This window comes from Helobdella robusta, assembly GCF_000326865.2.
Source record: "Helobdella robusta unplaced genomic scaffold HELROscaffold_36, whole genome shotgun sequence".
NCBI lineage: Eukaryota > Metazoa > Annelida > Clitellata > Rhynchobdellida > Glossiphoniidae > Helobdella > Helobdella robusta.
In genome coordinates, this window is record NW_008704742.1 from 1,340,089 (window position 1) to 1,356,373 (window position 16,285).

The following is a 16,285-nucleotide window of genomic DNA, read 5'->3' on the forward strand; positions in this document are numbered from 1 at the left end:
GAAAGAAAGAACTAAAGCTGCTAGGCCACAACAACCACAACTTCGACCTCAAAATTAAAATGCTAAGCAAACAAATAATATCAAGAAAAAAGAACAAAAACAAACTGAAATAAAATTGAAAAAACACTCGATATCACAAAACAATTAAAACATAAATTTTGGCCGACATGTGAAAAATTATTCAACCCTTCTGCTGCCTCAATTCAGCTTCGAGGAATGTAAACAATTTTTTAACAACACTTTAAAGGATCAATTCTACAACAAACATCGTCTACCAAATTGGATTAAATCATTATTAAACCCCTCAATAGCTTGTGATACCAATCCCCCCACGTATAATGAAATCTTTTTAATTATCCGGAAATGCAAATCGAGAGCATCTCCTTGCTCATTGGACCAGATGTCAGTACTAGTTCTCAAAAAATGTCCAATACTCCGCACAATCTTTCATCAGTTACTGGTTGAATGTTGGAGAACGTCGTCGGTCCCTAGCTGCTGGAGGAAAGGCCTGACAATATTGATTTACAAAGGGTGGATGCCAACGACCCAGCAAATTTCAGGTCAATAACACTTCAATCAGTATTCTATAAAATTTTTTTCACATTCATAACCAATAGAATATACAAATATCTAGATATAAATAATCTCATCAATAAAAACATTCAAAAAGGCTTCTATCCCAAAGTTGACGGTGTAGCTGAACACACGCAACTATTATCTCATCTGCTAAAAGACGCTAAAAAACATCAGAGAACAATTATTGTTACCTTATTGGATTTACGCAATGCATTCGGTGAGGTTAGCCACGATCTAATTTCATCTGTTATAAGTTATCACCACACCAAGTCAGGTCAGCAATCAAATTAGATCAATATATGCCGACTACTCGATAACTGTATCGGTGTGCAACAAACTAACCTAACCTATTCAAGTAAAAAGGGGGTCCTACAAGGTGACTCGAGCTCTCCACCGCTCTTCAATCTTTGTTTTAATCCTCTGATGAAAATACTCGAAGCAAAAGAATACCAACAGTGGGGATATATATGGGGACCTACAGCCAAATTAAAATCTAGGGGTTGGCTTTAATTTTTTGACAACTCAGCAATCATTGCTAACAGTTCTGAGGGTGCCCAGAAGTTGATTGATCTCAACCTAGCCTAGTGTAAATGGACGGGTATGAAATTTAGAATAGACAAATGTAGTACATTTGGAATGAGAAAAATCATTGGAAAATATATACAGTTTTTACCCCAATTAACAATAAACGATAATAAAATTTTCCATTTGACTATCAATGATCAATTTAAGTACTTGGGAGTAATGTGAGATTTTGAAGGCAAAAACACCAAAGAGAAAAATGAACGGTGTGATAAACTCAAAATTTTGCTGCAGAAAATTGAAGAACTGGGCACGACAGCTCAATGGAAGCTAAAAATCTTCAGACGTTTTGTCCCTCCTCAAATAACATTTGAGTTACGGACCTATGATATATCGCTGACTTGGATAGAATGCACTTTGGACCGCCATATAACAGAAGCGGTAAGAGAATGGCTGTCTCTGCCTATAAGCAGCTGCATCGCTTAAGTTATCTCGCTGCCGTACAGAACTGGGCGCCTCAACATAATAGTAAAAGAGTTCACATTATTATTATTATTATTATTATTATTATTATTATTATTATTATTATTATTATTATTATGTCCTGGTTATGACATTAAACTGACCCTCACTGCCTTGTGAGTGATGTTGGATCATCAAAGGCTAGGCCCACCGCTTATAACTGTGGTTGCGTAAGGAAGGGCTTCCTGCGTAACAATTAGCCAAATAAATTACTTATGATGGAATGGCGTCGAGGGGTATTTCGGTTTCATCATAGGTAGCCAAACGCAAACCCCGATCTCGGGGAAAATGTCGTCTAAACGTGTGTTGTTGTTGTATTATTATTATTATTATAATAATAATGATAATAATTAATAATAATAATACAAACGCCAGAAATATAAATACTTGAAATTGAACTTGAATTCAGTCTACAATAACTGTTCGCTAATTATTAACTCATTTGAAATATCACCTGTGGGTTTTTATAACAATTTTAATCTAACTTTGTTTAAAATTTTATGGCCGAAATCTTTTTATGAAAAATTGATTAACTTTTAATTTATCATTAGTAGATTTAATTTGGTCAGAACATTTTGGAAACAATTTATTAAACTCGGTTTTATCATCATCATATTCAATATATTGCGGTAGGAATATTGTATGAACTTTTCTTTTCTAAACTAACATTCTCTATTAGTACTCATTTTTATAAAATGATGAGTAAAGTAGACTACCGATTTCATTAATTTCATTATTATTATAATAATTTTTATTTCAATATATCATTATCATTGTTTTAAATTAATTTCATTATATTGATTATTGCCATTATAGATGTTATTTTATTGAATAAAAGCAGTGTTCCCACTGATGGCATAGTGGTTGATACCCTTTTGTATGCAGGGAATTTTAAATTCAATTGCATCATTTGTTAAGTTTGTCATATCCTAATTCAGTCATAAACTGATTTTTTAAAAAAGCAATAATTTTACTATGAAAATATTTCTTTATAGTATGTTTAATAAAATTAATGTTACTTAATTTTTGTTTGTTAGTAAGCAGAATCCGTGAGTATTCTTTCAATTCTGCACTCACTGGACGAAATATTTATGCATATATACTTTAAACTAACTACTTTTTACTATAAAATTCAGGCTTTGTTCGTTTTTTCAACTTCAAAACATATTTGTAACCAAAATTTATTAAAAGTTTTCAATGATTTGAGAATAATTTGAATTTATTTGATCGCAGTTTCATCTAATTTGATGAAATTTTTAAAACTGCAGCCGACAATAGCATTGGCATCATGAGTTTGCTGGCTCCCAACTTTCCCAAGAACACCCTGATATACCGTAGCCTCGATGAACCCAGGGCCATTGTTGTTGATCCACGATTGAAGTATAGGTTGGTTGTTCGTTCGTTTGGTCGGTCTTTCAGATGGTTGGCTGGCTGTTGATTGGTTGGTTGGTTGGTGCGTTGTTGATTGATTGGTTAGTAGGTGTGTTGTTAGTTGGTTGGCTGGTGCTTTGTTGATTGGTTGGTTAGTAGGTGTGTTTTTGGTTGGATGGTTAGTAGGTGTGTTGTTGGGTGGATGGTTAGTAGGTGTGCTGCACGGTCAGTTGGTCTGTCAATTAGTCGAAATTCATTGATTCAAAATAACTACTTAAAGTATTTTTATAAATTTTCTTTCCGACGCACAGACGCCTGTATTGGGCAGATTGGGGTCGGAAGCCGATGATTGAGATGTCCTACTTGGACGGTTCCTCAAGGGCTGCCATCGTCACTGCCAGCAACTTCGAAATTTCCTGGCCAAATGGATTGACTATTGGTTAGTTGGTCGGTTGGTTGATTGGCTGGCTGGTTGATTGATTGGTTGGTTGTTTAGTAGGTGTGTTGTTGATTGGTTGGTTGTTGTGAATTGGATATACAGATGCAATCAATTAGCCATTTTATCAATCAGTTATTTAAATGATAAATCTGTCAATAAAATTATCAATCAATCCATTTGTTGATGGAATTTTACATGGAGCTTTTCCTGTTATTTAATCATGAGTTGAAAGGATAAATGATATATAAATAAGGATGGTACTCTTTGATAACGATGATTATTATCTTAAGGATGATGATAGTGAGGGCGATTTGGATGATGATAACGACGATGATGATGCATGCTAGTGAATGTTATCATTAATGATTCGGTAATCATAATGATGACGACGATTTTAATGATTATGATAAATGACGACAATGACAACAATGAACGCAATGAACAATGAATAATAAATAATAGTAATAAAAATAGATGATAAGAATAATAAGAAATGCATTAATGAATGCTATTGATCCGGATGGGATGGGTGTCCGGATGTAAATAGTTTTCCAAAAATTTATTCCATGCCATCACAAAAAACAACGGCTCCTAGTCCCCAGCAGGCCTTAAGTGGTCAATGGGTGCTAAGAATCCCTGGGAAGTATGCAATAGCGGAGGAATGTTGCAGAAAAATTTAGAATGGCCCCTCTATGGTACTTACGCTTGGAAGTTGATCACTGATCACTGACTGGCCGCAGCATGGAAATCGCAGAAATGCTCGAGCGTAGAAGGATTGACATCTGCTGCCTTCAGGAGACCCGGTGGAAATCGAATGGTGTCTGTCATATCAATTCAGACAAAAAAAAAATATAAACTATTCTGGAATGGTCAAAAGACGGCCAAAAATGGTGTTGGAATTTTTGTCAAAGAACCGCTAGCCCAAGAAGTACTGGATATTAAAAGGATTAACTCACCTCTCATGTGGATCAAGATTCGCCTAGAAAAGCAAACAATGACTATTTTTTCTTCATACGCACCACAAACAAGCGAATCAGAAGAGATGAAAAATGACATCTGGGCTGCGTTTTTTGACACCATCTCAACAATACCAAAATCTGAAACAATCCTGATTGGAGGCGATCTCAATGGCCACGTTGGAGAGAAAACAGATGGTTTAGACAACGTGCATGGCGGTTTTGGCTATGGAGAACGGAATGAAGATGGCAACCGCATGCTTGAGTTTGCTGAAAGTCACGGGTTTTGTTTACTGAACACATATCTTAGAAAAAGGTTGGAACATCTCATAACATACAAAAGTGGACCATCAGCCACGCAAATTGATTTCTTCGCTGTCAAGTAACAGCACCGAAGGCTATTCAAAAATGTTAAAGTTATACCCGGCGAATCATGTGTCGCCCAACATAGACTCCTTGTGGCAGACCTGGTTGTCAAACTGTCAAAACATAAGTCTAAACAAAGGTCTCGGAAAATTAAAACATAGTAGCTGAAAAGCAATATTCATCGAGAAAACTTTCAACAGATTGTCGCCACACAATTAGACCACCAATCGCAATCCAGTACAGATTGGAGGACATACAAAATCGTTTTGATAAACGCTGCAACTACAGTTTGTGGGAAAACTGGTACAAAACACCAGCATGAACGGGATACTTGGTGGTGGAATGACAGGGTACAAAATGCAATAGCTGAAAAGAAAGTTGCATTCATGTAATGGCAAAAATCAAAGTCTGTTGATGACCATAAAATTTTCCGTGAGAAGAACAACTATGCAAAACGTCAAGTTGCTCTGGCTCGGACAGATCAGTGCAGAGAGTGGCTCCGTAAAAGCAAAGCAAATGAAATTTTTGTGTCGTATAGCAAAACAAGCAAAGCTTACAAAAAAGACATCAAAAACGACAAAAATGAGATGGTTCTTGAACAAGATCAAATCAAGCCAGTGTAAATCCAACCAGTGTAAAGAATATTTCAACCGTCTGTTAAATGAAACAAATTACATCAATGTCAACTTTGACGCTCCACCCATCGAAGGTCCGATTCCAGACATCACTGTAGAGGAGCTTACAGAAGTTCTGAAAGCTATGAAGGATGGAAAGTCAGCAGGGCCCTCTGGACTCACAAATGACATTATCAAAGCATCTGGTACTGCAGGTATCCAAACGTTATTACAACTTTGCCATGAAATCTGGAGAAATTGCTCAATGCCGACTGAATGGAACTATAGCATGACAGTTCCGCTATACAAAGGCAAAGGTCATCCATTGAACTGTTCATCATATCGGGGTATACGTCTGTTAGAACACTCCCTGCAAATTGTCGAGAAAATCATTGAGAGAAGATTAACGTCGTGCATTACCATCGGAAATTATCAGTTTGGTTTTCTAGCGGGGAAATCAGCAATTGATACAATTCACATCCTTTGGCAACTGCAAGAGAAGTACCTCGCAAAGCATCAACAACTATCACACATTTTTGTAGGCCTTGAAAAAGCATTTGATCGAGTTTCCCGTGAAGCAATTAGGTGGAGTCTACGTCGACAACTCATTCCAGAATATCTTGTTCAACTTGTGATGGAAATGTAAACGAATACTAAAACTCTCGTCAGCACAACGGTTGGAAACACAGATGCATTTGACATCGGCGTTGGAGTTCACCAAGGCTCGATTCTCAGTCCACTGTTATTTATAACTGTGATGGAAGAAATCACAAAGCCGATACACACCGGTGACATTCCGTATCTAATATATGTTGATGATATTGTTTTAACAGCCACGTCTGAGCAGAATGCAGCACAAATGTTTGAAGATTGGAACACCAGTCTGGCCGATCATGGATTCAAAGTCAACATCAGCAAAACCAAAGCAATGAACACTGGTGAACCCATCCAATCCACAGCTACTGGACGATGGTCCTGTTCAGTTTGTAAAGCTGATGTAGGTAACAATTCAATCAAGTGTCAGCTGTGCAACCAGTGGTGTCACAAACGTTGTTCAAAAATAATTGGTAATTTATCTAAAGTTTCCAATTTTGTTTGTTCTGCTTGCATCAATCCACAACAACAAATTCGAAATAGCAATGTTTTTGAAGCCATTAAGATAGAGAAAGTCACATCGTTTCAATATCTAGGGGATGTTCTTGATTTTACTGGAACCGCTGAAGCTGCCGTTCGAGCACGCATACAAGCAGCCTGATTTGGCGCAAAAAATTGATGGCAAAGAAAACAATGTCCTACCTCGGGAGAACTGGGTCTCTGGACGCTAAACGATGATTGGTTGATTCTGACGAAAATTATGACGAGGACAGTGATGAGGATGATGACGACTACGACCATGATGATGCAGAACTGATTAACCGATGACGATGATGACGACAGACATTCAGGACAACCAGTTGTACTGGGTGGATGCCAAGCTGAACAGCATCAACAGATACGACGTTCATCTAAACAAGCCGTTCCTCGTTCATCAATCAGCCCACCTACTCACCCATCCATTCTCAGTTGCTGTTTTCCAGGTGGTGGTGATGATGATGATGATGGTGATGAAGATGATGAGGAAGAGGAGGATGATGATGATTTTGATGATTATGATGATGATAATGGTGATGGTGAGAGTGGTTAGGGTAATGATTAGGATGATAATGAAGATGTTGATGATAATGAAGATGATTTTGATGATGGTGGCGATAAAGAAAATGAGGATGATGATGGTGGTGATGTTGTGAAAAAATGTATCGTGTTTATTTTAAGAGTCTGATAACCTGATAGCCTGAAAGCTATTCACTATGATAATAATTAATATTACAATATATTTTTAAGATTCACATATTCATATCATAACTTTCAGCGATAAAAATTTATTGCTTTGTTTTATGCTTAAATCAAAATAGTGTGAAATTTCAGTGTCACTGATAACGTGATATGATAGGTTGTTAATGGTGCAATATCTCTTGCTAGTTGTTGGGATATGATGAGGTATATCACTTTCAACACCACTTATAAAAATTGTTTTGAGATTAATAACAACGTGAGAAATTCACATTTATGAGTTCTTTTATGACTTTTTTTTGTTTATGCCACTAGTTTTTTTTGACTGACTTGAACATGTTTTGTCGGGAACAAATGACTTTCTTTGATAGCCTTGTATAGATTTCCAGTTAACACTGGACTATTTTTGCCTTTTGTTATCATTTTTCAAGTCTCTACTACCGCTACCAAGATTTTTGTTTGTAATTGGTGCGAACATTCCCTAAATTTATTTTAATTATTCAAAAAAATTTCCTATTTTCATTTTGTATTTGAACATTTTTGTTAACTCACTCGATCAACGGCAGGATCACATATACTGGTCAGACTGGACCAGTCACTCGATCATGAAGATCAAGAAAAATGGACCACTGCAGCCTGTCAGTATCGTGAATGACGTCATGTATCCAAAGACCATAAAAATCGTTCATCATTATCTTCAGCCGCACGGTTAGATAGTTCTAATATGACAGTTTTTACATTTTATTTTAACTATCTAATTAATGATGTTTAGTCCCTTAGTACGTACATTTTTAGAAATTAGTTAAATGTCTACACAAATTTATTCTCTCTTTCTCTTTCATTTAGATTTTGTTAACACTAAGCAAATCAGCTGTGATCAAAATGTCTTATTACTTATATTTCTTTTTTAAGAATTTATAATCTTTTTGCATATATATCTCAAATTAACATCTTGTTTATGTTCGTATTGAAGTTTTATTTGCTATGAATTCAATTAAAATAAAATTCTCAATTAATTTTGTTAAAATCCATCTCGACCAACAACCGCCACTATATTAAGAACCTAACGAGTGCAACTTACACGATGGTCCAATGAGATGCTCGCACATTTGCGCCCCTCGTCTGATTGGAGGGCGCAGACCCTCCTACAGATGTCTCTGCCCTGCCGATGATGTCAATACAACCTACAAGATGATTGATAATTACACTTGCGTCGCTTACAACCGTTCTTTTGATGGTTGGTTACACACACGCACACTCACATACACGCACGCACACACATACATACACTAACTTAAATACATGCACAATACACACACACATACACACACCATACACACTCACGTACATACACACACACATACATGTATGTTAAAACCAAATCGTGATGAATGACACCAAACGGTCAAACATCTGATTAAAAGGGTTAACACTTTAATGTATCGTTAGTCTCACACGTCGGCGTTTAAATTAATATTTTCCGACACACAAACACGCAGAAATCGCTGCAACAAACACGAGATGTGGTTTATTGCAAAAAAGAACTCTCTGTTGTCACCTGACCGAACACCAATCATTTTACACAATGTTTTAATAAATTTTGAAGTATTGGGGTCCATGGGTCCAAGGACCTCGATACATATTGGCAAAAAATCTAAGTTCATATTTTTTAATTTTTTCGTCCGATGCCCTGATTGCAGCCAAACCACATTCTTTGCTGGTAAGGTGAACGTAGCGCTCGGCCAAGGTACCAGGAACCGTAACATCCCAAGCCAAACATTTACCGGCTCTCCAGGGAGTAAGAGTACAACCGTCTGGTCGCTTGCCATCTTGCACTGAAATGCCAGATGGTTCTTTCAAAACAGGAATAGAAGCTTTAGAAAAAAGCCGGCAAATGTAATCATTCAAAGCTGAATGACGAAGTTGACGGACTTCACCTAAACGGCAAACCAAACCATGATTACCAAATTCGTCCGCCTCCGCGCCGCAACGACACAGATATTTATTTTGTATACTTAGGCCAAGTCTGAAACCAACGGCAAATCTAACAGACTCGTCATCGAGTCTGGTGCCTACGGAAGTGTTGGGCCACGACCTCAACCAACCACAACTAACATCACTAGTTGCAGCCAATAAGCGGGCGGAGGAAGAAGCACCGACACCAGAAGACAGAAGTTCATGAAAAGTCTTCTTATATTGCTCATCTAAAATTTGAGCTTGTGAAGGGCTTTCAGGTGTGGTCGGCGGTGGTGGGATGTCACAGCAACAACAAAATCGGCAAAGCAAGGCGGACTGGAGGTCAAGAGTGGCAGCGGCAGAAGATTTATAGACGATTGGTGCCAACTGAACCACACTGAGTAACCCCAGACCACCATACCGCACCGGCAGCTGAGCCTGGGACCAGCCACTGTCAGTCAAATGAACATTGCAAATGGCTGACAAGGCGGTACGCAAAACATCATCAAATCTGCCCAACAACAATGGGTTAATGTAGCTGGATGTACGAAGAAAATACACCATTTTGGGCAAACTGAGGGCGCTTCGGACAATAGTCAAGGCGTCGTGGACGGAAAGATGAGACACTCGGTCGAGGGCGAACTTGAGTTCTGAAAACTTTTTATCAAAAAATTTAATTTGGGAGTCGCCCTCGAACAAGGGTGTGCCCAAAAAACTTAAATTTGATTTTTGAACAATGGGTACGTCCGCCAACACCGGTGGCAAATATAGTGAATCTTTAAAATAGAGTTCACATTTATTGGTGTTTAACTCTAGCCCAATGGTGTTGGCTTCGTTTTTCAAAAATTCGTAGTTTTTGGCCAGTGTTTGGCTTTTTAAAGCAATGCTGATGTCGTCCAGGTAGCCACAAATGAAAACGGACGACAGTTTTTCCAACAAGGGATGCAGGGTCAATGCAAATAGAAGAGGTCCCAGTGGATCACCCTGTTGCACGCCCTCGGACGATTCAACCACCCAGGTGTGATAGCCAAGCGAAGAAGCGAGGCCGTAAGCAGAATGGCAGAAATTATATATTCTGGGGCAGAAACATTTGACGGCCTCCAGCATTGAATCTCTTCTCATGGCGTTGAAGGCATTTTTAAAATCGATTTTTAGAAATCCCCATTGATTAGGGAGGTCTGTGACCAATTTTCGAACGGCGTGAACGGCGGCCTCAGCACCTCCTTTCACGCCAACGCCCAATTGAACCGGGTAAAATTTGGCCCTCATTTCATCCATTACCAGGTTCAAAGCACATTTACTCGCCAATCTACGCCAACAGTTACCAACAGCGGTTGGCCTAACTCCTCCATCTGTTTTGTTTAAGGCTATCAGGCGGCCTCCAAAAAAAACGGCAAACCGTGGGTGGACAGGCGCCCGACAGAACCAAATTTATAAATTTCGTTAGGGAAATTAATAGGTCGTCAATTGGCAGGGGGCCTGAAAGTAGGTCTTTGAGATGCTGAGGACGCAAACCGTCGAGACCTCCGGACGAGCCATTTCCAAAAGACTTTATGGCCTTGAGCACCTGGGTGGAAGAAACGCAACCACTTGTTGGTTCTTGCGCAAGAAATGCACGCCTGTCAGTTGGTGTTTTTGGATGTATGAACCGTAGTTTTTCTAAGGTTTCAGGCGTGTTTACTGCCAGGCCCTCGGGCGAGCAGACAAGTCTGACGGCTGCTGAAACGTTTCCCTGCTCTATGCAAGAAGACACCGCATTTATCCACCGGTCAGGGTTGTGGCCGCGTGGATTTGCGTTGATGTGGTTTTCAAAACCCGAGAGCAGGGACGTAACCTCAATCGTGGAGTATTCGGACAGGCGCTTGTTAATCTGGTTGCCTTGGTTGACCCGGCGTCCCCCTCTGGCAGGTTTTTGAAGGACGTATGGAAAATACAAAAAAAGTCTGCACCAGTGAGCGGGATCACCGGAGTCACAACAAACGGCCGTCAGTAACTCGTGCAGTGCATTGCTACATTTTTCTCTACACGGTTTTGGAATGTGATCGTGCAGTGGTACGCGTTTCAAAACAGCCGTCATCCTGTCAAAAAAAAGGGGGTAATCCAAACTGGTAGGAATCTCCGAAACTGATACGGACACACCCATTATGAGTCTATCGCTAGATGCGGCTACGTGAGGCGGACCGGTCACAACCTGTGGTGCATCCACCCTTTTCCTTGAACCCGAGCATTCCTGGCCTTTAACCCTTCCACCATGACGGCAAAGTTTCCCGTCTGGTGTGATCTTGTAGTGATTGGAGCAAACAGGGCACTGGTGTAAAACCGGGGCCATACAGGTGATTTGGTGAGATAAGTAATTTTAACAAAACATAAATTTAAATGAACTAAGTACGTTTAAAATTTAAAATACGAAATTATAATAAAATTCTTAGGTAATGGAAAAAATAAAGGTAAGTTATGAATAATAATATAGCAGCGCACAGTTGAGGCAGGTACGAAACAAGCAACTGCTGTGCGCTATGAATTAACCATGCCAATTAAAAAAATTAAAAGTTGAAAAATCTAATTAAATCAACAAAAAACCAAGGCAAACTGCGACAAAATGACGTGAAAGACTCAATCCCAGGATGATAACACGCAAAATAATCCAAAAGTTCAATAAAACAAAAGTTTAAAAACATATTAAAATACAAAATTTAAATTGAATTCAGAAATCGGTCGGCGCAAGTGTGAGCTAACGATGTATGTGTATGTATGTATGTATGTAAACTAAACAACACACACACACAATACACAGAACGTCAAGCATTTGTAAAGAAAGTTTCCAGAGAGGGCAAGGTCAATGTTGTTGCAGTTGGGGCCTGTTTGGTAGTCTTGTTGTTCGCGACGTCATTTATGGTCAGTTGCATGTTGATGCTATGATGTCGATGATGATGGTGATGATAATGGTGGTGGGGCGGATGATGATGGGAATGATAATGATGATGGGGATGATGATGATGATGATGGGAATGATGATGGTGGTGGGGATGATGATAATGATGATGGGAATGATGATGATGGTGGTGGTGATGATAATTTTGGTTGTGTTATTATGACGAGCAGAAATGACGTTGATGATGTTAACGACAAAGTTAAGCTGTTTTTTACTAAATTGTTGTAATTATTTACTTTTTAGCAATACCATTAAGTTACCATTAAGTTCTGCTTCATATGAAGCTGTAACTCTTTGTAGGTTGGCGGTGGTTAATAAGATTATGATGATTATGATGATATGAGCAATGATTATGATAATACTACTACTACTCATGGTAATGAAAATGACGATGATGATTCTTGGATAATTATTTTTTATATTTAAAAAAAAATGTTTAATTAATATGGCTCACGTGAAAATAAAATATTAAACAGATCTTTACAAAAGTTCGAAGGCTCTACCGACAAAGGCAAGTGAAATCGATGAACTTTGATAATCCGGTCTACAAAAAATCGACCGACGACGACGAATACGACGACGGGAATGTTGCTGCAAGCGCCGTCGCCCCCGCCGCCACCAGCAATACCAACAACACGACGACAAACAATGACAAAAACGATGATAGCAACAATGATAACAATAATGGAAGTAATAACAATAATGTTGATGACGTCAATCCCGTTGTCGTTGTCCTATCTTATGACGGATCACATGTCACTTCGGTTAGTTTTTTTTTCTGTACGTAAGTTGCGTCGGATTTATTTTGAAATTATTTAATTCTTATGTTGATTTATGTTAGCTTATGTTAAATCTTACAAGTTTTGGTGTCATTTTAAGTTTGGTATTTTTTTGGCTTCATTTCAATTATAATTAGTTGTGTTAATTTTAGTTAACAAATTGTAAACATTATTATATTAATTTATAATTCGAATGTTTGTCTATTTTTTTTTTGTTTGATTTTAATAGCAATATTAAAAAAATTTTTTTTTAAATTATTTTTAGAATGCCGAATCTCTGACACTGATTCAAAAAGAAAATATGTGAGGATAAAGAAGAAGAGAGGAGAAAGATGATATGATGACTGAAGATAATGATAAGGATGATGATTGGATGTTTACGATGACCACAATGTTGATGATGATGTCAATGACGACGATTATGGGGATGACGAAAATGATTGAAGCAATTGGTATTATAATGATAAGACAACTGATGATGATGATGTTAAAACTGATGGTGATGTTATAATGACTGAGTTATGTATGATATTATCATTATTTTGGCTGAGGCATTTCATCCGATAGTTTGTTAATGGAGAAAGTTTTAATTTATACTGGATGCCATGCTATAGGCGAGATGAAAGTTTATTAATTTTATTGCAAAAAAAGCTCCATTTTAATAATTTTATGATCTACTTGTATAATTGTTTTACTGTTATTATCTGTCGTCTTCTTTGTATATAACAATATGTAACTTATCATATTTTTACACTCCTCATAATACACCATCATATCGCTTCAATGCTCATCTTATTCTATCAACTATATCACTCAACATACGCTTACTGGATCATATTCAAACGCTCATAATGTTATGTCGTCATATCATAACCACACACTCATCATATTATAACATCAGTTCACCCAGCATTTTTAAAAAGCGGTTAGGGTTAAGCTTATTATAAAAATATGTATTAAAGTCATATGAGAATATGTCATAAAGAGTGTCATACTCACATACTCAGACGTCATACTGTATTATTATTTTATACTCATACATTCATCATACATACACATATACAACCATACACTCGTTACATTACATCATAATGTCACATTCAGAAACTCACCATATATAAGTGTTGAATATAAAAAAATAAATTATTGTAACGATGACAAGGGAGTAATTGTTTAGCGTTAGTCAGTGAGGGCTTTACATTAGGTATTGGTGTTATTTTGGGTTTTAATTTTCATTCTAAAATGGCCAATAAATGGTAAGCTAGTTATAATAATAATAATAAAAAATATACTAATAATATTTTTATTGTTAAAGATTAAGATAATTTTTATATTTATCTAAGCTTTTAAACAATGATACTGCCACTTAAGCACGTTGTTCACACTCGCATACATTCAGACAGACACACGCATGTTAATTATAATAACAACAACATTTAACACGCATGTTAATTATAATAACAACAATTATTTTCATATTAATGCTATTGTGATCATTATCTTATTCGCTAATTATTCGCTTATTGTTGTAGGATATTTTATGCGTTTATTGCTCGTTTATAAATATATATATTATATATATATACCCGAGGATGTTGAAGGTAATTTCATGTTTAACTTCGCTATTTGAAACTGAATCTCTATTTTTTCGATTCTTTTTTGGCCAAGCAAGTTTATATAATTTTATTTGTAACATTTCATTTCAATTAGAAAGCACTTTTCAATAGTTAAATATTTGCTACATTACTGTCTATATATTTTTTTCTTTTTCTTCATACTTTTTTAGTTAATTTAATTTAGTCTATTTACTTACAGTTTGTTTTTTTCATAATGATAAACATTTCACGTCGCCACAAATCTTCAAAATTTATTCCGTTTCTATTCCTGTCCCTTTCATTTAATTGGGCGGGCTGGCTGGTTGGATTGGTTTCGTTTGGGACTTATGACATAACACTTTTAAATATGTTCTTCTGAGAAAATTATTATGTTTGCAAACAATAAAAGAAGAAACTTACACAAATATTTGAATTCTATTTATTAAAAAAGTGAATTGTAAAAAAAGGTGATAAATTTCATAATATGTCATCTTTTCTGGTTTTAGCTGTAGCAAACTCGTTGATTATCTTTTCAAAATTTAACCCTAGAACGACCAATGATGTTTGAAACAATGTATCTTTGTGAATAATTTTTAGATTTTTTCAACTTTTGTGACATTATCTGTTTGTATCAATACACATAATAAAACAAAAACATTTTAAATATACAACCCGGAAATACGCAAAAATAAAATTTTAGCACCGATTACTAATGGGGGCTGTTGGATTCCGCGCTATACTACAAAAAATTATGAGTTTTATAAATTGTTTTTTTGTGTAATTTTTTGTTTACTTTGCTGTCATTTTGTCGTGAATATTTTAATAAGTTTTATAACGATAGTTCGAGATTTTCATTATCGTAGGCATGTAAAACGGTGAAAGATGAAAGTGATAGAAAAGATTATCGTAATCGATATATTTTATCATTTTCTGATGAAAATGAAGTAGATGAAGTAATTGTATTTTTATATTATTTCCAGTGGTCAGGCTGCTATTATCTTGTTGCTGTTGGCTTAAGATTATTAAAACAATAACTGAATTTCAATAGCCATTATTAATTAGCAGCAATTCTTTTGTCCAGCTCACTAAATCTGTGCAACGTGTTCATCTGAAATAAGTCTGTTCAGGAGTCAGGAATCTAGAGAAATAACTGTACTCTACAAGTTCAAGGGGTCGGTTATAACAATATATATAACCTTTATTGACTTCAAGAAAGCATTTGATCAATCAATCAAGATATGAAACCCATCTTACATCATTATGGAATCCCATTTAAAATCGTAAATGCAATCAAAATCATATATGAAAAGTCGACCAGTCAAGCATACATTGGAGTTGAACTCTATGAATCTTTTGCATTCAAAACAGGTGCTTTCCAGGAAAATGTTCTTGCAACATTTCTCTTCATTATTGTGATTAGTTATGCATCAAGACAGGGATTTTGGTTACTTAACCCACAAGTGTATTTTACCTCAACTGAATAGCAAACGACCAAAAGATCTTTCACAAGTAAGCATAAAGAGATCATCCGAAGGAAAGTAAATGATCTTGCTTTTGTGAATGAAAACACTCGAGTTTAACAAGCTGAAAAAGCGACTATTTAACAAAGCGTGTATACCAGTGTTGCTCTACGGCTGCGAATCATACCCTCATATTTGCCCTAGGCCTAGAGGAAAAGCTTGACATCGCTGTCAGCAAAACCATTAAAAAAGGCAATTACAATTTATAGGCCATAGTTTTCGCATGGAAGAAAAAGAACTGGCAAATATATGCCCTGTAAAAACCAGAAGAAAAAAAACAGACGAAGCAGACCATGTTTGAAATACA

At 36.6% G+C, this 16,285-nt stretch overlaps 3 protein-coding genes across 3 annotated transcripts; 2 read left to right on the plus strand and 1 right to left on the minus strand.

Annotated features, from left to right (window-relative positions):
• Positions 1-4,153: 4,153 nt before the first annotated feature.
• On the plus strand, positions 4,154-4,913 carry HELRODRAFT_83374 (hypothetical protein; the record flags this gene model as incomplete). The annotated part of the gene is given in 3 exon segments (XM_009023462.1): positions 4,154-4,249; positions 4,269-4,662; positions 4,804-4,913. Coding segments are annotated over 3 exon segments (600 nt in total), but the record flags the coding sequence as incomplete, so codon positions are not given.
• Positions 4,914-8,786: 3,873 nt separating this feature from the next.
• HELRODRAFT_176141 (hypothetical protein) lies at positions 8,787-11,481 on the minus strand (the record flags this gene model as incomplete). Its single annotated transcript, XM_009023463.1, has 3 exons — positions 8,787-9,049; positions 9,605-9,809; positions 10,552-11,481. The coding sequence occupies 3 exons, from the start codon at positions 11,479-11,481 to the stop codon at positions 8,787-8,789; spliced, it is 1,398 nt and encodes a 465-aa protein (XP_009021711.1).
• Positions 11,482-11,679: 198 nt separating this feature from the next.
• Positions 11,680-13,692, plus strand: HELRODRAFT_192638 (hypothetical protein; the record flags this gene model as incomplete). Its single annotated transcript, XM_009023464.1, has 4 exons — positions 11,680-11,701; positions 11,947-12,047; positions 12,561-12,848; positions 13,129-13,692. The coding sequence occupies 4 exons, from the start codon at positions 11,680-11,682 to the stop codon at positions 13,168-13,170; spliced, it is 453 nt and encodes a 150-aa protein (XP_009021712.1). The 3' UTR covers positions 13,171-13,692.
• Positions 13,693-16,285: the final 2,593 nt, after the last annotated feature.